General features: G+C 32.7%; 1 protein-coding gene across 3 annotated transcripts; it reads right to left on the bottom strand.

Moving 5' to 3' along the window:
• Positions 1 to 1,628: 1,628 nt before the first annotated feature.
• Positions 1,629 to 24,320, bottom strand: LOC128868302 (calpain-A). Of its 3 annotated transcripts, none has more exons than XM_054110217.1 (11): positions 23,655 to 24,320; positions 22,540 to 22,728; positions 12,616 to 12,792; positions 12,196 to 12,518; positions 11,266 to 12,130; positions 10,968 to 11,086; positions 10,260 to 10,305; positions 6,203 to 6,353; positions 3,690 to 3,917; positions 3,280 to 3,609; positions 1,629 to 3,193 (listed from the first exon to the last, which is right to left on the bottom strand). In XM_054110217.1, the coding sequence occupies exons 2-11, from the start codon at positions 22,711 to 22,713 to the stop codon at positions 3,108 to 3,110; spliced, it is 2,499 nt and encodes an 832-aa protein (XP_053966192.1). In that variant the 5' UTR covers positions 22,714 to 22,728; positions 23,655 to 24,320; the 3' UTR covers positions 1,629 to 3,107. The 3 variants fall into 3 exon arrangements, 2 of the variants coding, with proteins under 2 accessions (XP_053966192.1, XP_053966193.1); XM_054110218.1 differs by lacking the exon at positions 23,655 to 24,320 and adding an exon at positions 23,379 to 23,629; XR_008455090.1 differs by lacking the exons at positions 1,629 to 3,193; positions 3,280 to 3,609; positions 3,690 to 3,917 and having other exon boundaries at positions 6,300 to 6,353; positions 10,260 to 10,332.
• Positions 24,321 to 24,393: the final 73 nt, after the last annotated feature.

Consider the following 24,393-nt stretch of genomic DNA (forward strand, 5'->3'; position numbering starts at 1 on the left):
GCGGTCGCCCCTCGGCAGGCAATGGCAAACCTCCGAGTGTATTTCTGCCATGAAAAAGCTCCTCATAAAAATATCTGCCGTTCGGAATCGGCTTGAAAGGTCCCTCCATTTGTGGAACAACATCAAGACGCACACCACCAATAGGAGGAGGAGCTCGGCCAAACACCTAGCAGAAGTGTACGCGCCAATTATTTAATTTATTTTTTTATGTAAGGGTTGCAATTTTCAAAACAAAATTTTAATGTTATTTTTTTGATAGATATTTTGTATGGATATAGAGAAGGAGGTAAATCGAGTCGCAATGGAATAGGTCAAGTTGCACTTACACAAACGTGAAAAATTACGAAACATTTATCAAATTCATGAAAAATATGTTCAATTTCGATTGTGCATCAGACGTTAATAAGTTAACAACACTAAGAGGCAACATCATGGATTTGACTTTTTCAAGACACGTCACACTCGAAACACTCCCTCTTATTTCCTACTTTCCCTATCATCGTCCTATTCTATCCTATAAATTAATAATAAAAACATTAAAACAACAGGTATTATTAAATTCGGTAAGGATGATGATGATACACTTGGTTTTATTTTAAATTCTTCAAGTAAATCAAATTAATAGTCCTCATAAAGAAATGGTGCATTACCAAGCACACAGGAAGAAGGCATATGCAAATACAAATATGTAAATTTATATACATATGCGCATATACATACATATATATGCGCACTCAAGTAGGAGAGAGCCAGATGTCGAACGTTGCCGAACGCGCGGGCCGATTGTGCTCTTTGTCGTTCGTTCCGCGCTCTCGCTTGCAGTTCATTTAAGGTAACGGCAAAGAGCAAGGTAACGATAAATGAGCAAGGTAACGACACATTTTTTCGTGCGTGCAGCCGGCTAAATCGAATTATAAGACGTTATCACGTCAATAATTTTTGCGCTTGAGTTTTTTGTAGCAGTAAGAGCCAATAGTACAGAGCAATGCTTATAATTTTTCATTTTTTGTGAATATTTAAATGTAGTTTTTTAAATTGTTGCATATGTATGTAGGCAAAAAACTTTTACCTAAAGTAAGAATTTGTATAAATATTAATATTAAAACTTCAAATTCATTTGATATAAAACGAGAAGGTCTTCCTAAGAAGCTGCCTTTCTGTAAAGCTTCATGCTCAAAAATTCGCCGATTTATGCCCACCTAGATTTTTAGGTTATGCTTTTCTACGTTTCAAATTCTGATATTTTCCAACTTATTGCTGCTACTTCTAAAAACGTTTAGTGCTAATAATTTCACCACCAAAATATTCCCAATAGAAATGAAGTTATAGAAATTTAAAATGGCAAGCATAGCTAGTTTCCAGTTCCCTCAGATTTGTTTAAGTGTCCCATATTTCTCTAAACACATACTAAAATACATATGTATGGGTGAGCGAGCTGAATTAAAGGCTATATACAGTTAGAAGGCCGAAAAAAGCGAATTTTCCAGAATTTTTTGTGAGAAAACAAATTTTAAAATTTATTGATCTAAAAATGTGTACTTCTTTGTTTTAACTGTTTTTTGAGACTTAGTATTAGTAAAAATATTTATTTTGAAAGGAGCTACAGCTGATCTCCGGGAGCTCCTCTCAAAAAAGACGTTTTGCGATGACCACTATATCTCTGAACTGGATCCTCTGAAATTAAAAAACCAAAAAGTAATGTTGCATCTAGTAATTAATCAAAGGAATAAGCAAAATAATTTTTTTCTCAAAGAAAAAAATCGTTTTTCGACCAAAATTTCGGTCTTAAATTGTTTATAAAAAAAAATATTTATCAGTGAGAAAATATCTTCGATTAATTACTAAAAATATATTTAAGAAAGTCGTGTTAAAATTTGATACTAATCGGTTTAGCCGTTTTCGAGTAATGTTGGTCACCGACTTTGAAAACACTATTTTGAGAAAAATGTGCTGCCGCTCCGGCCTTGTACTTTCAAGCACTCTGAACGCCTTTTCAAATTTGCGTGTAACTTCGAAAATATTCACCGGAACGATATTAAATTTTCTGTGTGTATTCTTAAATATATGTATGTACATTAAGAAAAAAAATCGATTTTTTCTACCTGTATATAACCCCTTAACTAATTCACTTAACTAGGCAGCAACTTTTAATTTTAATATTATATATAATTATTTATTTTATTGCAACAGATCTTGTAACAATATCTCAGAATTAAAAAATTGCAATACAAAAATACAGCATTTAAGTTCTATTTGTTTAATATATTGAATACAGTTTTAAATAAAAAATAAACATTTACGTATTTATTTATCCTGTCAACGATAACTACAACTTGTTCTGTCTTTCCTTTGTTAAATATTGAACGAGGTAATATGAGTTTTGCAGTTATTGTAAAAACTCTGCATTAATGGAAAATTTGCTATGAAAATATTACTGTGAAACAGAAGGAAGCATTCTTTTTACAAGGGAAGTGCAACACATGAAATTGCTTATGTGATACAACTAATGCATTAATATGCATACATACAAAGGAAATTCCAAGTGGGCTTTCTTATAATTATATATGCCAAACTGTTGTATTTTTAAGAATAAAGGTTGTTTGTGTATTTGGATGTTAGAATTATAGAAATATTTGAATTATAGAAAAAAAAATATGTTTCTTTGTATGCTTGCAAATCTACACATTGCCTAAAACGCGTTTTAAATGCAGAAAATTAAATTTAAACAATTTCAAAGGACAAATCGAGGATTATTTCTCTATAGCATTATTACTTTGGCCATATGAGCATGTTTCGAAATAGAGTGTGAGAGGGAGAGATATATAAATCTATAAGTTTCATATTTTGGAAGTAATTAGCAGAGACGCAATAGCTGATACAGATAGCATAGACATTCGTTAAGTGAGATTCGTTATTTCCAATTAGCCATTTGCTGAAGTGAATAGATGTATGCAAGTGTGTACTTTAATTCATATTTAACGGATGAGTATTGGTGTTGAATGTTCTTGAATTCGAGTAATGAGATTCATCATCTTTTCGGCTATGAGTTTGTTCAAAAATTTAAAAGCTTTAAAAGTTCCTCTAGATTTTGAGTGAAGAAAATTATTTTATGAATATATAGTTTTTTCAATCCATTCGTCCATGCTGAATGTAGCCACATCTTTGTTTTCGGTGTCCCTCTCTTTGAATATATCTACAATAAATTAAATATTATTTATTATACATATGTTGCACATCAAAACACTATTTTTCTAAAAACCAAAAATTTCGAATACACACCAATATAAGTTCTAATTTTGACTGCACACATGAGGAAATCATCGAATGAAATTTTGCCATCACGTGATCCATATCGATGTGCCAGGGCGTTGAGTATACGATTGTTGAGGTGATAGCCAGCTGAGGTGAGCGCATCGCGCAATTTGAAACCATCAATGCGTCCGGTTTGTTCGGTGTCATAGAGTTTAAACACCGCTTTCCATTTTGCTATATCGGTTAGTAGGGATTCGAACTCTTCAAAACCCAATTTACCCGATTGATCGACATCCATCATGGCAACCATCGAGCGACAGACGTCTTTAGAAAATCCAGTATTCTCCTCTAGCATAACTGAAAAATACAAAAAAAAAAAAAATACAAAATTGTTATTATACTTCTAATATTGAATTTATTTATTTGTGCCTTCTCACCTGGTGGCAACCCCACATTGCCGGGTTTGACATGATTCGTGTTTGTTTGGCTTTGTTCATTGCCATCAGCAAACATGCTCTCAAACGGGGTACCTTTACAAAATGGACCGCAAAGAAGCGCTAATATATTTAGACCACCGCCGCCCACCTCTGGCGCAGCACCACCACCTATATCTGCGTTTTGTAGATTATAATTGTAAGGCGTATAACTTGAACTCTTTGGTAAATCTGTAAAACATTAAACATTGTTTGTAGCTATCTTTATATCACTTAGTAGTATTTAAATATAGAAAAGTGTGTGCTCCTAAACGTTGAGAGACAATATTCTGTAAGTTTTAAATTATTATAATTAACCTAATTTCAATTAATCAAAAGTCAAACGACTCGAATAAAACCGGCCGACACGTTTTTGGATCAGGCATGTAAAATTTTGGTTTCTTTTATTTACATTTTTTTTATAAATCATCATTATAAATAAAAGTATTAATCAATAGAACAAAACAATTCGTTAGTCATTCGTTTCGTCTTCGCTACTTGACCTACTCCCGATCGGCAGTCATTGCGAAAATTTCTTTTGCCCAAAATCAAATCTCAAAAAAATTAATAAGGTTTGAGATATACATACATACATAGAGATTAATAAGCCATTCCACCATTCCATTCTTGGGATCGAACAATTTTTTTTTTCATACAAAATAGTTTCATATACAGACTTTCTCAATCTGCCCTGAGCGGACGCGAAGCTCTAATAAGCGAAGAATTTTGTCTTTTTTATATCACAAAAGTAACTGATTTTCCCTTTTTCATGGCTTGGGATGTTTTTCGATAGTTCCCTACCTTTTGTTTTTTTTTGTTTTTATGAATTTACTAATGTAATGACATAAGGCCTCTTCCATTCGCCATTTCCCCTAATCGCTGTCTATATGCTCGATTAATAATACGTTCACATATATGTAAGTAGATGATATACTTTTTCGCGCTTAACTCAAAATCCGTAATTAAAAAGCGCGATTTCCCATAGAAAATTTCTCTCCCAAAATCTGAGATTATAAAGTAATCCCAGATAAAACCGATACTTATTGACATACAACCCTGTGTTTTCTGTGTTATCGATAATTATTATTACGAATGTAAGGAGGAAAATAAAAACTAAATAAAATGGATGCCGGCAAAGCAAACAGGTCTGTAAACATAATTCTAATAAACTTTTTGGTAAATATTATTATTTAGGGATTATTTTACAGAAAAAAGCGTGTGCCCATAAACGTTTTGTCCTCTTATTACTTACTATAAAATGTAATATCGAATTTCGAATGCGTATTACTGCCATAATTTTTTTGCAACACCAGTAAATGTCGCATACGGATTTCCTCCAACTGTTTACTATTAGCAGCCAATTGCGCAATTAAATTAGCTATTCCTTCTCCTTGTATTTTCTTCATATCATTAATAATAATTAAAGAAACCAAAAACACCGAAATATTCCACCAAAATAATTTCTATGAAGAAAAACCTCTCAAAGCAGTATTGACAGCTGACTGTCAATTTTGCAGGTAATCTGCCATATGTGAAGGGGTAGATTAATTTGGTGGATTTATAGGTGTTTAATGCATATGTGAACGTATTATAACTGATCGAAAAATTCGTATGCGAAAGCAACAACAAAATTTAAGTATAACTCACTGTCTTACAAACACATGTAATTTATGGCGGCTCTATTCCAGCGTTGCCAACATATGTTCATTTTTACCGTTGATTGATCTATTCGCCACTTGCTAACGCTTGGCGAAAAGAATAGGCCTATTGAAATAAGAACTATAAATACTAAACACTTATGAAAGCGAACAAGTTTCTGTTCGACCTTTAGGAAAACGGTTAAGCATCGGCAAAACGCAAGCCTTGTCGATTGTAAGAAACAAATAAAATATCAAATTTCTTGTCATCACTGTCTTAACATTGCCTCATTTCTCATGTATTCACACACTCGGCCAATCAGTCCCAAACTTCTAAGTCTTTTTAGGTGGGGGAACCAGGTCATTTTCCCCCTCCATTTCGAAAACATGCGTCATTGAAATTTTCGGGCGGCCCTAAAAGACCCAATGTGCTGGCGGAGGGTTAAAGTAAAACCTTTATTTCGGATATAGCTCCTGGTGACGATCAAGCATGCATGTCCAGCAGGCTTATATGTGTGTGTGTCGGGTGACACTCGTACTTGCTTCGTGTCACACATACTTGTCGACTTTTGAATGATGAAAATCAAAAATTTTAGATATTAGCGTCAAGCACCCGACACGCACACATATACGCTGCAGAACATGCATGCTTGAGCGTCACCAGGAGGTAATAGGTAACACTGGCACCTAGCGACATTTTATACTGGTATGACCAGCTTAAAGTGGAAAATAATATTATATAATTTGCACATTTTAGATTCTTATTTACAAAAGGCTCCAATTAGAAAACGTTTGGATATTTATTTAATGTACGAATATGCACATATATATTTCACTTACCATCTTTCATCGAATGATCCAGTATTCGTTTCAATTCCACCCAATCAACCTCCATGTCTGGACCAGCAATACTTTTGAAAAGTTTTAAAAGACTTTCATTATGTGAGTCCGTTGGTTTTGGATCGATCGGACTTGGAAAGTTTGGCGACACCTATAGTTTACAGCAAAATAATAGCTTTAGATAGGGGATATGTAATATGTATATATGTAAATATATTTGAGAATATTAGTAATCGAACAGCCGATTGCCTTATCAGAGGAATACCTTTTTAATTACTACTCTTTTCAATAAATAAATAATAGAAGAGAACTTATTACAATATATGAAATAAATTTATAGATGCATACAAATACAAATATGGTATATTACTACACATATATGTACATACAAGTATATCTACTATAAGTAAAAAAAAATAAAGTACGTCTCGATGTAACTCAGATCTGAGAGTACGTACTGAATTTTATTTTTCTCCGTTTTTGAGTGAAAAATAAGCAAACGACTTAGTGTTTATAAAAATAACTTTTAATGAGGCATTTTATGCATATTACAATAAATTTCTTCCGGTGGCAGAGTAGGATAGGAAGTTTGGGGGAAATTACAAAATAATTGAAAAAACGTAAGACCAGTTTTGAGTGCAAATTCAACCCTGCTTTCTAGATAAACTAATTTTAAACATTCACGCTGAAAAATATATTCATACTAATAAAGCTTTATTGTTAAAAATTAAATATGCACATACACATGTATATAATATACATCGATGGGACTTACTATACCTCCTACAATAGTCCCCCATACAATAGTCGTCTAGAGATTATCAATTTCCCCACTCTTGCCAGTCGTTTAAAAATGCTAGGATAATATGAAATAAAAATAATAATAAAATATATAAAATGCTAATATTTATGATTAAATTGCTCACAGGGTCGCTTTCTAATCCATTTCCTTTGGCAGAAGTTAGCCTAAATTTTCACTATCCGTTTCAAACCTCTTTTTTTAAACCTTGTAAAACAAATTATGAACTTAATTTCACCACCTCTGATTTATCAAATGATACGGCGGCCGCCGTAGCTGAATGGGCGTGACCACCATTTGGAATTCTGAAAGAATGTAGGTTATAGTCTCGGTGAAAGACCAAAATTATGAGAAACATTTTTCTAATAGCGGTCGCCACTCGGCAGTCAATGACAAAGCTCTGAGTGTATTTCTGTCATGAAAAAGCTCCTCATAAAAATATCTACCGTTCGGAGTCGGCTTAAAACCGACTTCATTTGTGGAACAATATCAAGACGCACACCACAAATAGGAGGAAAAGCTCGGCCAAATACCCAAATGGGGTGTGCGCGCCAATTTTATTTATATATAGTATCCGCTCTCAATAAATGATTAAAGATGGTATATCTCTAGCCTTTCATAAAGCTTTTTTTCTGCTGCGGCCTTTCTTGGCACAGCGCCAAGACGAAAATTCCCCGAACGTCAGTGGACCATATAACCCTATATTGGTTGTATGGGAGGATTGGAGTGTTAATTTTATTATAAATAAAAAAATATTAAAAAAAATTATTTTAAAAAATAGTAAAAATAAATTATTTAAAAAAATATTAAATAAACTTATTGGAAAAATTAATAAAAAAAATATTAAAAACAGGTCATTAAATAAATGCGTTATTATCGCATTTTAATCTTTCTAATTATTAAAACAAATCTTTTAAATTATTAAAAAAAAAAACCAAAAACTTTTAAATTACTAAACAAAAATCTTTTACATTATTAAAAAAAGTATTACAAAAATTATTAAAACAAATCTTTTAAATTATTAAAAACAAAGAAAAAAAACAAATAAACTTTTAAATTATTAAAAAAAAATTGTTTAAAAAAAGTATTACAAAAATGTATAAACAGAAAAAATTAAATTATTAAAAAAATCCTTTAAATTATTAAAAACAAAAATCCTTTAAATTATTAAAAAAAAAAGTATTACAAAAATGTATAAAAGAAATTATTAAAAAAACCTTTTAAATTATTAAAAAAAAATCCTTTAAATTATTAAAATAAAAATAATGGAAACAGAAAACATAATGAATCCGATATTGCTGGCTTTGTCTTTATCTTTCACCTAGTTATATAGAAATACTACATGTACATACAAATGTACAAGTATATAGATAAGTATTTGGAGCCTACTCAGACTTAATATACTAAGGGCCAGTTTTTCAGTGCAAGTTTACCTCTGCTTTCCAGCTATACCAAGTTTAAACGCCCAAAGTGGCAGGGTTAAACTCAGTTCGAAAATTCACCACAGCCGAACTCGCACTGAATTACTTGCTCTTGGGAAGTAACAATAATTTTATTACCCACCTCTTTCCAATTATAGTAATATATATCCACCATATTCACGAAATTTTAAATTGTTAAAGTTATTGATTAATAAATTGAATAATCGATAACTCTTTTATGAGTGTTTTATTCGAAATGAAAACGAAAGTTAAATATACCGCAATGCATTTTATGGGGAACAAATTATTTATGAATTTTTCTAAAAACGATAAGGTTTCTGAGGTAAAAGCGTTGACCCATACTAATGAAACAGTTACAACTGGTTGACTTTTCGTGTGGGAAATTTTATTTTGACAGTGATTATGATTATTTATTTCATATATGTGTAATTTACGAGTATGTTTGTGCCTCTGTATATGACTACGTAAATGAATTACTAATTTAAACCTTAGCAAGCAAGCAACTGTTATACCACTTAAAATTTGCTGCACTATTAATACTCGATCAGTGATTAAAAAACAGTATAATCAGACAGGTTCTGGAATCCTTTCCGGAATGAAAGTGGATCTAAATATAAGCGAATTTAGTTTTGTTGTTCTGAAAAACGCACTATTTATTTTTTTATTCACCCTAAAAATTAGGTTTGCAGTTGACAGCTGTCTATTTAACCAAAAGCAGTAATAGATTTTTAAAGAAAAACAAAAAAAAAAACAAGTGCATTAACTACGTTTGCGACTCCGCATATTTATAGGCTTACCAACAGCGTTCACCGTAATGATAACGGTGTCATATGTGACTGCAAAAATTGTGTTTAAATAATAACTTATTTGTGAATAATTAAAAAAAAAATGCAGCAGTGTTGGCGAGCAACACATATAATTGTTAAGATTCATATTTTGAAAAAAAAAAATCCTGAAAGGATATACATTTTTACATGTTTTATTTTAAAACAACATATAGTCCCGTCTTTTGAAATACGCTTTATAATACGATTGCAAGTGAAAAAAAATTAAAGTCAAACAAAAAAGTCGGGGTCGAAATTATTGAAAGACACACACCCATTCCTGCTCAACTGTAATTGTCAGCCATACTGAGGGTTTTGTGCGGAAAGACCATGCTTGTTTAGCTCGACTATAAGCTCCTGACACAGAGTGTTCACTTTCGTTTTATCGCCCTAAACGAATTCACGCAAATTTCCCTCTAGTCCTCCATAAATTTAAGAAGGATCGCAACCTGAGTGGAATCCTTATGTTTTCCTCTTAAAAAATTATAATTTATGTTTAATTTCTTACTCTTTTATTATTTTATTATAAATCATTTGTCTTGTGGAATCGTTTTTCAGAACATGCAAATTCACTTGGTATTCAATTTAGAAAAAAAGTGGCAATGAAACCGTAAACACAGAAAAAATGATTTTGGATTCACAGTGAGTTTAATAGAAATTCACTCGGAAGTGAATTACAGAACCTGCCAGTATATGAAGTGCGTATTAGATGAGAGTACATATGTCTGCTGTGCGAGGTAGAGGTATAAATATAATAACTCCAAAAATCATTTTTTGACAGCAGAGCCGTCGAACTTTAAAAGAAGATGCAAACTATAGAAAAAAGCAGACTTTGATACTATGGAGACAATAATTTAACAAAATGGAAAACTAACAAACGTGGAGTTATCATTTTTATACGTGGCACTAGAAATAGGTATTAGGTAAATATAGTTTTATCTACCATATGTGTAAGTATGTAAAACAAGCATTGATCTTATAAAAATACTAACCTTATCATCGGTCGGGCTTCCATATCCAACATGGTCGTCATTCTCTCTGGCGTATTAGTAGTATGGGAAGAATCAAAAGGAAAAAAGGAAAAAAGTTTGGTAAAATGGTGTAGATTACATGACAAAATCACAAATAATTGTGAATCATAGATATACATATATGTTATATCCAAGGCGAATCTATTAAAGGTGGTGTTGGTAAATCAGCTGATTTGTTTTTTTTTTCAGTGTGCCCATGTGGCTGTCAGCGCAGAATAAAACAAGGCGAATTAATTTTTTGTTTTTTACTTTTCCAATACTTTGCTGTGACAATCAAACGTACAAAACATTGTTGTTGGTCTAGTGCCACCACCTTTAATAAATGCGCCTTGGTTATATCCATATATGACATAAATATCGTCCCCTTATGCCAGAAACAGGAGTTTGTAAAAACGAAAATGTTGGGAAATCAACTTTAAAAGTTTATTGCTCAATGAAAATTAGCATAAGGTGTGATTTCTAATACAAAAAAAATATTTGTGGTATTTTGGCATTCAACGCATTCATACTTCTGGCATAAGGAAATTATAATTAAAAATGGAAATGGAAATGGTATAAAATGCTGTGCTCATTTTTTTCCTTCCTTTTACTTTTAGTTAGTTATGAGTTGAACGATTTTGCGCGCCATACTTAAAATTAAAAACAAAAACAAATTAAATATATACATACTCCATGTTATTCTGAGTTTCCGAGAAAACACGAATAACGAATTCACCTTCCTCATTCTGGTCAAATGTTGATGGTACGATTAAATAATGACCAGGCGGAAGTTTAAAGCGTGCACAAACCTAAAGAGATATAATAAATGTTATACTATATATGTATGTATGTAGGTGTGTAAATAAAATAAAATAAATTGTTATATGCATTAATATTTAAACTTTTTGTTTTCGTCATTTTTTATCTGAAAAAATTATTTATCTTGTGCGAAAGTGAAATTCTGATCTTCAAAAAAAAACATTCTCACCTCTCTGGTATTTATAAAGTGCGGTGAACGTCCGATCGATGCACGATATTTGAAGAAATTTATATCTTGCGGTCTGGTCTGCAAATCTTCTTCGGATAGATGATAGATAGCGAAACCGATTGTTAAGCATTCCATACCCATATTACGTTTTGAACGTCGATTTTTTTGCATTAACGCCACAATAACGGTACACTTGCCATCGTCATCATCCTCATCCGGATCTCTTAGTGTTATTACATACTGAGGATTAAGCCAGAAAGTATCTAAAAAGTTACGACAACCACCAGCTGTTGTACCGAGCGTCCATTCGCCCTCAAACATGGACATTTCCCATTTACGTTTGCCACTATTTTGTTGCTCTTCCGTGAGGGAATCGGGTGATAAATTACAAATTTCAACACGATCGAATTGATTTAGAAAATCTTGAAATGACATCCAAAATTCACCATCTCGATCAAATGTTAAACCGATTTCTTGCTTCTGATCTTCAGGTATATATCGCCATTCAGGCGAACTATCACTCCATGGACCATTCCATTCGGCCTCATTTCCCCACGGATTGCGCATACGTATCATTGGTATTTTGCCTTGACGATTGGGCACAGCGATATCAATCAAGCAAACTTTAGTTATAGAATATGCATGACCGCGAATCAGGCCTTGGGGTGTCTCGGCTTCCAAAACGTTAGGATCGGGTTCCAAAGAGCAACCCATCAAAGAATTACGATCAACTGCTTTATGTAGAATATTGAATAGGTTTGGTGGTGCCTCTTTGAGGTCATACCATTCCGTTACACCACCTGTAAAATCTTCCATACCTTCACAAGTGGTACCGCCTTTTAAAGCCTCATATGAGCCATGCAATCTAAAGATGTAGAGAAAAGTTGATCATTTAATAAAAATTCATTAACAACGAGAATGCGTCCATACTTTGCATAGGCCTTCTCCAGAAGCGCACTCCAAAATTCATTATTCTCAGTGGAATGCATATACATCAATTCGCCACGATATGTCGGCAAACGATCATCGATCACCACATCGATCCATTTTCCATATTGCCAAAAGCAGAAATGGAATATGCCTGCGTAGTTTTCTTCAAAGTTTTGATCCGGTGGCACAACGCGGAAGAATAAATTTGGATCCTGAGTCAAATTGGCGGTGGCGGCGAGTAACCAACAATCGCCCAATTCACCTTGCTGAACGTCGAAGCGCGAATAGCCTTCCACAAAGAATTGTGGATCATTAGCGATCTCCTATAAATAAAAATAAATTCAATTAATTATTTATGAATAGCAATTTTTTTGGTAGTTAAAATATTTTACATATTGGTTAATTTATTGCGATACTTACATGGGGTCTCAGCCATTCGATGTGTCGATCAGGTCGTTGTGAAAACATGAGAGATTCGTTGTTGGCTGGAAATAATGGATCTTCAAACAGCGATCCACTCGCAAGGCACATTCTACGGATGGACTCAAAATCTTGGACGTCTGCTTGCACACGTGTACCACTGCCTCTTTCTCCAAGCTAAGAAATAATAGTTTTACAAAAATTGCTCATAAGCTAGGTCGTATGTATATGGCTTTATTATTCGTTGTACAATATTAAAGAGTCTGAATGAAGCATTATTTTGCAAACTGTGAGTGAATAAAAAATTATAAGTTTAGTTTTTTTATAAAATTAAAGTATGCCGACATTTTCGAATAAAAAAAGTATTTTCATTTAGCGAAAAAAAATTGATTTAAAAATATTTATTTTTATAAATGACTTACAATTTTTAATACGAAAAATATTTTTTTTTTTGTGTAATTATTCCATTATAATAAGAAGACTTTTAACTATCATTAATGTGAATTATTTCATTTATTTTAAAACTATCATAAAAAATAAATAAGGAAGTGCTAAATTCGCACTTACGAAGTTTGGGCGAGTGTTAAGGGGTTATAGGTATACAGTTAGAATTTCAAAAAAATCATTTTTTTTTCTTTTCTTAATGTACATATATTTAAGAATACAAACAGAAAATTTAATATCGTTCTGAAAAATATTTTCGAAGTTGCACTCAAATTTGAAAAGGCGTTTCAGAGTGTTTGAAAGTACAAGGCAAACTTTAAACGCGTTTTTCACAAAATGGTGTTTTCAAAGTCGTTGACCAACATTCCTCGAAAACGGCTAAACCGATTAGTCTCAAGTTTTAACACGAGCTTCTTAAATATATTTTAGTAATTAATCGAAGATTTTTTCTCATCGATACATTTTTTTTTTTTTCATAAACAATTTAAGGCCAAAATTTTGGACAAAGATTATATTTTTTGTCTTAAGAAACCGCCATTCTGTCAAAAAAATGTATTTAGCTTATTCCTTTGATTAATTACTAGATTTAACATTGCTTTAACGAAATCTGTTTGGTTTTTTAATTTCAGGGGATCCAGTTCAGAGATATAGTGGTCACCGCAAAACGTCTTTTTTGAGAAGAACTCCCGGAGATCAGCTGTAACTCTTTTCCAAATAAATATTCTTACTAATACTAAGTCTTAAATACAGTTAAAAGCTAACATAATATGTGTAAAAATTTGTAGATCAATAAATTTAAAAGTTTTCTCAGAAAAAATTCTGGAAAATTCGCTTTTTTCGGCCTTCTAACTGTATATAACCCCTTAATTAAACGAGATACACGCATTTACACAAAAGCGGTCGCGGTACCGCCTATTTTTCTAAATTGTACTTGCAACATATTTATTTCCTCTCTATACCTGCTCGACTGCTGTGCATTTTAAATTTTTTTCTAAGCCTTGTTATTTTCGAAGCCCTTGCACACTATAACTCAAAATCGACTGAAACATCGTTCTAAGATTTTGCACAGTACTTCATACAATTCTATCTATAGTTTATTCCTGGAAGTTTTATTTTATTTAGTTTTATTTTTAATAATTACACAGGTCGACAATGTTTTGTCCTATAAAAGTGTAGGGTCATTTCCGAAGTAATTTTTTGCGTAGAATCCGAATCCGGGGTTTAAATTGCTCTATCACGTCAGGATTTTGAGATATCCTAACCTAAAAGAGCAAAAAACGCTGTTTTTGCCCATTTAGGTTATGTAGCTACGCAGATTTTGCTCTTCATAAAAAAGTAAACATAGTATTTTAAAGTATAAGTCTTCCTTCTTCCCGGATTCGGATTCTACGCAAAAAATTACTTCGGAAATGACACTACACTTTTATAGGACATTCCGAACTCGTTTTTTTGCAGACCTGTGTTATTAATCTTACAATAACAAATTAGACGGTTTTTTTAAGCGAAAATCGGTTGTATGTCTTCCAACTATGACGAAACATTTAAGAATCGAAAAAAAATTCGGCTTTAACAAATGCATTTTGATTTTTTTGTTTCAGATGATTCTGTTGGGAGTTACGATGTACAATTTTTTTCGCGACATTTGCCAAATTTTCAATATTTTTCATGCGATTTTGCAGTGTGTTACTTTACACTTTCTGAATCGCTAAAAAAATTCTTAAAAACATGCATTTTTCACCGAATTAAACTTATCCATCTCCTTAACACAACCGTTAAATAGTTATCTTACGGTCTTCATACAACTTCACCCACATCACACCTCCTCTCTACTCCTGTTCTTTGTACCTTTTCCGCTTGCAATGGTATCTCAATGGACGAATTTAATTTCTAGTCCAAGTGGGCCTTCTCTTGGGCAAACTCGTAGCCTAACCTAAAAGCTTTTACAATCAGCTAAGTGTGTTTGTCGAAAGTTGGCAGCTATACTTATGCTAGAAGCATTTTTTTAACCAAATCGTACTTTATAAATGGGATGCCCATCAAAAGTTCTCTTCCGCACCAACAACGCAGGTATCTGCTTAATAGCTTCATTTAGTTGATTCTGTCGTTTAACTTCACACTTCTCAAACTGCGCCTTTTCGCTATCCACGCTATCCGCATCAATCAAAGCCAAATTATTATAAAGAGCTTCGAAACTTAGGCTTGCATCCAAACATGCGGTCTTCCGCATATTATTCGCATTTTCAACTGCACGGATATCCGTTTTAGTACAAAAATCGCTTTGCACTTCAAAAACACACGAATCGGCTGCTAAAGTAGACGTGCGACTATAATCACTTTCTTTCGTTAACATATTTGCACTTTTCCACTTAGAGGTCGGAACACTTCTATGTTAAAATTGACTTTTTAAAGTGAATATTTGCTCTATAGTGAATTTTCACAAAAATTCGCACGTCTACTCAATGGAAACTTTCACTTGAATGACGCTTATTTAGTCGGACAAAATGCTCTGTAGGTCCTGCTTGCTTGCTTGCTTTCCTCTTCAATGACCAACGGCTTGTCTAGACATGTCACGCTCTTCACAATCATTTAAATAATATCATGATTATTAAGGAGTGCTACGCGTATTTACCGCAGCTATGCTGTTGGGAATGATATGAAGCACCAATGAAGGGATAATTTAATGTTGTTTTAACACAAATATGTCACGAATAGTAGTTAACGCATGATTGTTAAGTAAATAAGGCAAAAATCTCTTATAGCCGGGGAAAAAAATTCGCATATTCTTGAGGTAGGCGACGAGAGCAGGAGGTTTGTATGTTGTCGCTATTCCGAGTTCATACTTGATACATGCTTTCAGGTGATTTTAAAAAAAATGTTTCCATTAGCGAGCATTAAGTTTTAGAAGTTTATATTGAGAGTTGGTCGACGCCGTAAATGGGAGTGCGTACGAGCGCATCCTTCAAATATATGTAGTTTGAGAGTGTTTTACATACATATTTTGCTTCAACTATCACATGGAGACACTCCTTAAACTCAAACCCAACACTTTCAGGTGTCATAGATATGTATGTACATACATAGGCATGTATGTATGTATGTAGAAAATCAGTGGCGTAGCCTTTTTCATTTACTTGTAGCACAAAGTTACAATAATATTATTTATTTAAACAAGTAAATAGATTATAAATTTAAAATTTTAATTTCTAGCACTAGCAGCTGAAGGTTCAGGAGTTCGATATTAAAATTTTGGTTGGCTCTTTCCAACTATCAATACGGGTAGGATAAGAATGGGCTTTCCGAAATCTATAAAATTTTTAATTTTAAAATAAATCATTGCCTTCTGGAGTTTTTACGGTAAATTAGTAAACCACAACTATTACCCTAATAAATAAATAAAGGGCCCAAAAAGTATGAATGAAAAAAAGTGTAATTATAGGCAGAAGTTTTTGACTACATAATTTAAATTTTTGAAGGAATTATCGAAGAAGATAAGTTGTACTTTGCTTTACTAAAATTACCATTTTACCAAACTAGCATGGATATGTCACTGGTAGGTCTAGTTAATATTGATTTACAGCATACGCAGCTCCTTTCAAGTCGACTGCAATTACACAGGTTCTTCTAAAGCCTTCGAACAGAGTATCTCAGAAAATTTTATTATGTGAATTAGCATCGCTCGTTTTTCGTTCTATTTTCTTTCAATGGCTGAAATTTTATTTACGATATATGATAAAGATTGAGCGTGTGCGCTCGCGATTTCCACTATGGATACAAATATCAAAGACAAATTCTGTGGTCTTAAATTTTGTGTTTTGAACGGGATTTCGTATACCGAGTCATTGAAAATATTGCAGAAAGCCTATGGCGAGTGTGCTTTATAAAAACATTGGTCTTCGAGTGGTATAAGGCTTTTGCAGAGGGCCGAGAAGTCGTGGAAGATTTGCGCCGATCTGATCGTTCATCAACGTTTTCAACGGATGAAAACATCGAAAAAGTCAAGGAAAAATCATTTAAGTTTGAGGGAGGTAGCTCGTGACCTTAGCGTGTCTCACGAATCAATTCGCAACATCGAAAGAATGTGAGTAGGAAACGGCCCAATTTTTGGAAAGAAAGCTCATGAATCTTGCACCATGATAACGCACCATCTCATATTGTGAACACTTTTTTGACCAAAAACTCGACAAATAACATCGAATAACCACCTTATTCACAGGATTTAACCCCCCGTGACTTTTTCCTTTTCGCAAAACTTAAATTGTCAGTCCGCGGACGTCGCTTTGAGTCGATACAGGCCATTAAGAAGAATTCGCTGAAGGAGCTCAAGAAAATCTCTTCAGACGCGTTTAAAAGGTGATTTGATGGCTGGGCTAATCGTTGGCATATGTGTATTGCTTCGAATGGGGCCTTCTTTGAAGACAACAAAATAATTTTTCATGATTAAACAATTATTTTGCGTTTTATTGAACAATTCCCGGTACTTTTTTTACAGAATGTATATGTACACAAGACATATACATATATATCAAAATATATATACATAGATTTGTGTATAAAAAAAGAAATGTATATACTTACATATGCGCGAAAATGCCTTTAAATATTTTTTTTGTTTCAACTTGGGACAATAGGTCTACTGCTAATCATTTTTATTAGCACGAATGAATACAGGGTCCCAAAACGAATCATACTGAATTAATTAGAGTAATTAAATTAGCAGGTAAACAAAATGAAGAACACGAATGGTTAATTATTTCGACCATGTACTTATTATTTTATTATGTATAAAATATGTAGTATTAGATTTTTGCTACGGAAAGAAAAACTGCTGAAGTGAAATACATATATTATATAATATATAAGTAAGTACGCTGCTTTGTTAAATATTATATTCATGGATATATGTAAAGTAATTAAGAAACTTACACTCGATGTCTAACCATACACATATGAGGATTTCAAAGAAGCCGCATAAAAAGTGGTTAGAGCAATTAATTAAATTTTTTAATCAATACTGTGTAAGCGAAAATGCGAAATTAATATAAGAGAATGAAATTTGTGCTTGTGCTCAAATATGTACACATATACACGTACATAGATAGTATATTTTGTAACATATATATACATATTTACGTATGTATAGCCCATTTGCCTAAAATTATCGTTACTCCGATGAGTAATTCTTGAATGTGTAAAATAAAATTTATTATTTATGGATAGAAAACATCCACTAATTTGAAATTTAAAAGTTTTTCTCAATAATTTTTGTTGCAAACGGGTTATACATCGCTCGTTTGCTGGAAAAATGTCATAATCCAAAATATATTTTTTTATATAAATGTTTTGTTAGATAACATATTCATGGCGCTGCGTGTCTCATTACATGAAAATATGTCCTTCTTTTATGTGCAAAGGGAGGCGACAATTGAAAACTGGGAAACCGTTTTTCATGAAGTTTTCATTTTTTGAGTTATGACGTTTCATATGTATGTATGCACGTATGTATGTAAGGGCTTATATGCTGTCCTAAAATTCAGATAAAAAGTAATTTTTATAAAATTATGCATTTGCATTTACATACATACATAAATTTTATAAATAACTATACGTATATCTTCGGTCTCCGGTAAGTAACGCCTAATTATTATTTCTTTGAATGCAATAATCAAAAATTAATTTACCCCTTGCCGTGCCATTTAGCTCGCCAAAACTCGGGTCCAAGTGTTACGCGTCAACACGTGGTAAACACAATACGAGTCGAAATGTAAATGTCTCTGATATAGACACTTTGCACAAACTGCATATTAAAGCAAATAAACTCTAATACCTTTTGTATTTATTATTTATTTGCAATCGATTCATTACATACGATTTATTCACGAGCCAGGCTCGCCATGTTCATGTTTGGGCCAAAATTTTCATCACAAGTCAGACTCGTTAAAGCACAGCAAAGGGTTAAAACACATCGCAACATTTTAGTAAACTGAAGCTCGTTAAAAGAAAAAAATTTGTTTGCACCTAGCTTTAAGCTTTAACGGACCAATTTCGCCATATTAGCGGCGAGAAAAAAACATTTTATTGCTTCTATCACTCTTGTTGCCATAATCTACAAATAATACGTTAAGCATTGCTCCTAAAAAAAAATAAATAATAGGCGCGTACACTTCTGTTAGGTGTTTGGCCGAGCTCCTCCTCCTATTTGTGGTGTGCGTTTTGATGTTGTTCCACAAATGGAGGGACCTACAGTTTCAAGCCGACTCCGAACGGCAGATATTTTTATGAGGAGCTTTTTCATGGCAGGAATACATTCGGAGGTTTGCCATTGCCTGTCGAGGGGCGACCGCTATTAGAAAAATGTTTTTATACATTTTGCTTTCACTGAGATTCGAACCAACGACCTCTCTGTGAATTCCGAATGGTAATCACGCACCAACCCATTCGGCTACGGCGGCAGCATTGCTCCTAGTCTACTCAATTTGGTTCCCTCTTTTTAACTATGTTCTGTCATCTTATACCTGGAAAACACGCAAATGCTGGAGAGGACTGGCAACGACTAGATAAAAAGCTCCACATCAGTGAACTAAAACAGACTGCATAGTACGAGTATGGTCATTTCGAAAGGTTCCGGATAGAAGACGAGAAACACAATTTCATTTACGATTCTTTCACTCTCAAACCAGGGGTACATATGGCAGAGCGCTTAGAAGTTTATGATACACTTCACAGACATACACACACTAAAATAATATAAAATTTAAATCATCTAGTTATTCTATTACCCTGAGTTCATTTTCAATATTTTCCTAATCTTATTTTCTATACTTGCTTAAAAATATCGAGTAATATATTTTTTTAGTACGAAAAATATCCTCACTCTGGTGGAAAGTAAACTGGAAACACTTCCGGACAGCTAAGGATTATTATTACATATCTAAGGAGGGAAACATCAAAATGTCCATTAGAAGCTGAGTGCATGATAAAACAAGCGCATGACTTAGTCGAAAGCAACGTATGAAAATTAAATTTTTATAATATTATGTTTTGAGTAAGTAGGAAAATTAATTTTTTTATATTTAGAATAATTTAATTTACTTATACAGTGCACTCGCGATAACTCGAACTAATTAAAACAGGCGCTGTTCGATTTATCGAATTTGTTCGACTTATCAATTGAGTGTGCTATGTTAAAAAAACAGTCATCGATATCGATTTTTCGATCGATTGTTGAAAATGGAAGCCAGTAGAAAATTTCTGTAGTATAGTTTCGTTATACGAATTACATTTTGGTCCATTGGCTGGATCAATGGTGTCACATTCGGCGGCATAAACATAGTTAAAATTAAACCATCCTCGGACTTTAATTCGATTTCGTTGGGATGTGATGGGGCATTATCAATTAGAAGAAGAGCCTTCTCAGGTAGTCCCCATCTTTCAAATTTTTTCTTACCTAAATATTAAAGTCATTTAACTTGGTTAAAAAAATTGTTTTAATGAATCTGGATTTTACCTGCGGCACGAACGAATTATGAAACCAGTCTTTGAAAATCGCCGAAGTCATCCAGGCTGATTTGGAATTTTTGTACTCCACCGGACAGTTAAAATTTTTGAAAACACGAGGATTTCTTGCTTTGTCAATAACGAGAAGTTTAAGCTTATGGTTGCCGGTAGCGTTAGTGCAAGCCATAAATTGCTTTTCTTTCTTTTTTATAAGACTTATGGTGGACTTGGCTACCCCATATTCCTTCGCTAGAGAAGTAACACTACGTCCACGTTTAATTTTGTTAAGGACTTCAGCCCTCTCTTTTAATGTTAAACACTTCAACCTTTTACGATCCATTACTCACGTGCACTGATATACTACAAATGACAAATTTAAAGCAATTTGGTCAATGCAAGATGTTGTTCCCAGAAAACTAACGGGATATTAACGCCGAAATATTCATATGGACAATACACTAGTATACATATAATTTATATACATATACTATTACATATGTATCTATGTACAAAATGTACATGTTTGAAAAGAATGTGTGTACAAATAAATTTGTTTTTTTGTTCGAGTTATAGCGCTTTTTTATTGTTCGAGTTACAAAGAAGTCAATAGGGGAAAAAATGTGTTCGAGTTAGCACGTCGTTCGACTTAGCGGCTATTCGAGTTACCGCGAGTGCACTGTATATACAAGTATTATATTATGTAAGTATTTATAGCTTCAGAAAACGGTTCAGACTTTCTAAATGCGTATTTAGCTTCGTATTGGCAGAATGAAAATACTTAATATTTAAACGGAATATGCCAAAGCATAAGTCGCAGAATTGTTGCAAATTTAAGCCAACAGTTGGGCTGCCAAGGTGTTCCATAATTAATTGGTAATTTGCGCTTTTTTTGCCCAAATCTGACAAAATTTCAAACAAAGGTTCTCGATTACGCAGTGCCACAATCTAAATACCAAAAGTTTCGAACAATTTTACTCCATTACAAATACTGCGATCGAGCTCAGCGGTTCCCAATCTTTTTTGTATTACGATTCCCTTTACAAAATTATTATTTTTTTTTTTTGCGTCGTCCTAACAGAAAACTCTGATATCAACATTTTGCTTGAAGATGATTTTAGTTATTGTATTAACTAAAAGTCTTGAGATTAAATATTCGAAAATGTAGCAGTGCAGTAAGAACAAGTTTTAAAAAAGCTACTTTAAGCTCTTTCTCTCAATGGATTTGTAACTTCAAATTCACTAATGCAACTCCAGAAAAGATCAGCAGATTCTAATATAATTTTGAAAGCCTTATTACTATGAAGAGGATATCCCTGGTATACATTGTTTTTTATTATTGTTAATGAGAAAAAAACAGTCTTGAACGGGTCGCAGTTTTAAGCTCGAATCAGGTGTCGTTGATTATAACCGTAGATATCTTAACTGGACGCCAATGAACATATTTTTTGTCACACCGTGAATGAACTGGGTGTGCCGCACACGAGGAAAAAAAAATGTATATATGTACATATATATATATATATATAAAACAGCTACAATTAGATTATTTTTTTATGTGGCTTATTAAGTTAATAATATTTGTATGCAACTACAAATATTTAAATATTTTTGCGACATCATGACGACATCAGTACTCATTTAAAAACGGCTTGGTTGTCTCAAACTCATGTTCATTGACAGCGGGTGCACGTTGTACAGATGTGTATTTTATGATTCTTGCATATTGCGTATTGAGATATGTCCATAAATACATATGTACACCAAAACTGTCTAAATAAGGTTACGACTTTGCAAATTCTTGTATACCCATACATATGTACATATCTGTAACTGTTAATGGATAAATTAAATGATTGTAATGATTGTGTGTATTTCTTAATAACGAAAAGGTTTAGGCAAATTCTTTCTTCCGCTGAGACCGATGATATGTAATTATAATAAATATTAACAAAACATTTTTTATAAATAATCTATTGCAATACTTACAACGCGCATATTTTTAATGCTTGGAAGAACCCGTTTGGTATCAGCCTCTTTTTTAATGAAAATTTCATTAATAACCGAACCAACAACTTCTTTTGCAGCACCCATTGCGGCATCGCCGGCAGCATTTAGGAATTCTTTCCCCGCCTGCTTGAAAAAACTCGTCAATTCATCCATTTTGCATTAAGTTTTCTAAAAATCAAAAAGTATTATCATATATATTATCAATCATTAGAAATAAATTTTATTAGACACAAATAATTTCTATAATACAGTGAAAAATTGTTTTCGAAAATTTTTGTAGCCAAAGAAATTTAACTATAAGTTATTTAGAAGACCATCAGAGAAAAAATGTGTTATTTATCACAAATATGCCAATTATCTGGAATTAAATGACTAATCTCATAGCCAAGAGTAATTGCTTCTAGTAACGATACATGCATATCGACGAATCTAACAAAGTTGTTGTTTTTGTTTCTTTTGAATCATGAAATAATGTGCGGTCTTTGAAAAATGCGTTTGGAATTTTAGAGCACGCCGTAGTGTTTAGAATTCGTGCAGCCAGAGCAACGTAGAAAATTTCTGATCTGAGAGCTTAATGTTCAGCTTAGTATAGATTACCTTGCACCGTAAAAGAATTTTCGATGCAAGCAATATTTTACTCAGTAATAAGAAACGGAAGTTAGCCATAATGATTACATATATACCCATGCCTCAATTTCACGTCACCGCACCACGAATGGCTATAAATTTGCCCTTGTAATATTTACATCACATTTAATTATCTGCAACATCAAATATTTGCAATTCTATAAATAATCAAAGTTTAAGTACATATTTACCTAGTATAGATGGCAGATACTAGAGCATAAACTTTTTATGTTGGATAATGTACAAAAATATTGATACGTAGTTTATCCGCAGTTAATACATATCAAAGTAAAATTTCTAGCAATGGATAGTGAATTGATTAATAATGTATTAAGTTAACCCATTAGTTTTATGACATCATCAACTGGAATTATATTCATATAAATCAAACAAGAGCTTCGCGTATATTATGTATTTTCCGACCGGTATTATAATCACATATTCGACACTTATCTTTTTCCACCCACCTGTTTTTTTTTATTTTTATTTGTATTCGCGTTTATTTATTTTCTAATGTTACACTCAACAACTGTATTTGCTTATCCAAAATTGATTCCATCTAGAGAAAGTCAGCTGCGCCATGAATATAAATAGGTGTGCATGTGTGTAAAGCGTCGTCGTACATTCCGTGAGTTACTATATACACTGTGAGATATTTAAATTTCTTAGAGCCGAAATCAAGTAAAAATTCAGCACCGCCATTGCTCATAAAAGTACTTAACAATAATTTCATATACAAATATTTAATCCATTCATAATTTAATCCATCAGTTGTATCTCTTATCGTTCAATAACTCTTTTAATATTATGACTATATGTTCACATTTATTCGAAAAACTTTTAAATGTTTTTTAGACGAAATTTCAAAGTTTGAGTCATACTGTTATGTTCCCCTTCAGGTGTATCGCTTTTATTTTTGGTACTTGTCTGCCTTGCCAGACCTGTTGCTTTTCGTAAAGCTACGTATTCATAGCAATCAACCGGAAATAGATTTTAACTTAAAATGATTTAATATCAATTTCTTTAAAATCATTAAACGTTTTTCCCAAAATGTCGGTTTACGAAATGAAAACGTTTAAAAAAATATGAAATATGTATTTTTGCCTGATTTCTATACATAGTAATCAAACACATACTTATATAACTCAGCCAGTCCAATTTAATGTAAAAGTTCTATGTATATGATATTTCTGTTTAAAATGTTAT

This window comes from Anastrepha ludens, chromosome 6, assembly GCF_028408465.1.
Source record: "Anastrepha ludens isolate Willacy chromosome 6, idAnaLude1.1, whole genome shotgun sequence".
Taxonomy (NCBI): Eukaryota; Metazoa; Arthropoda; class Insecta; order Diptera; family Tephritidae; genus Anastrepha; species Anastrepha ludens.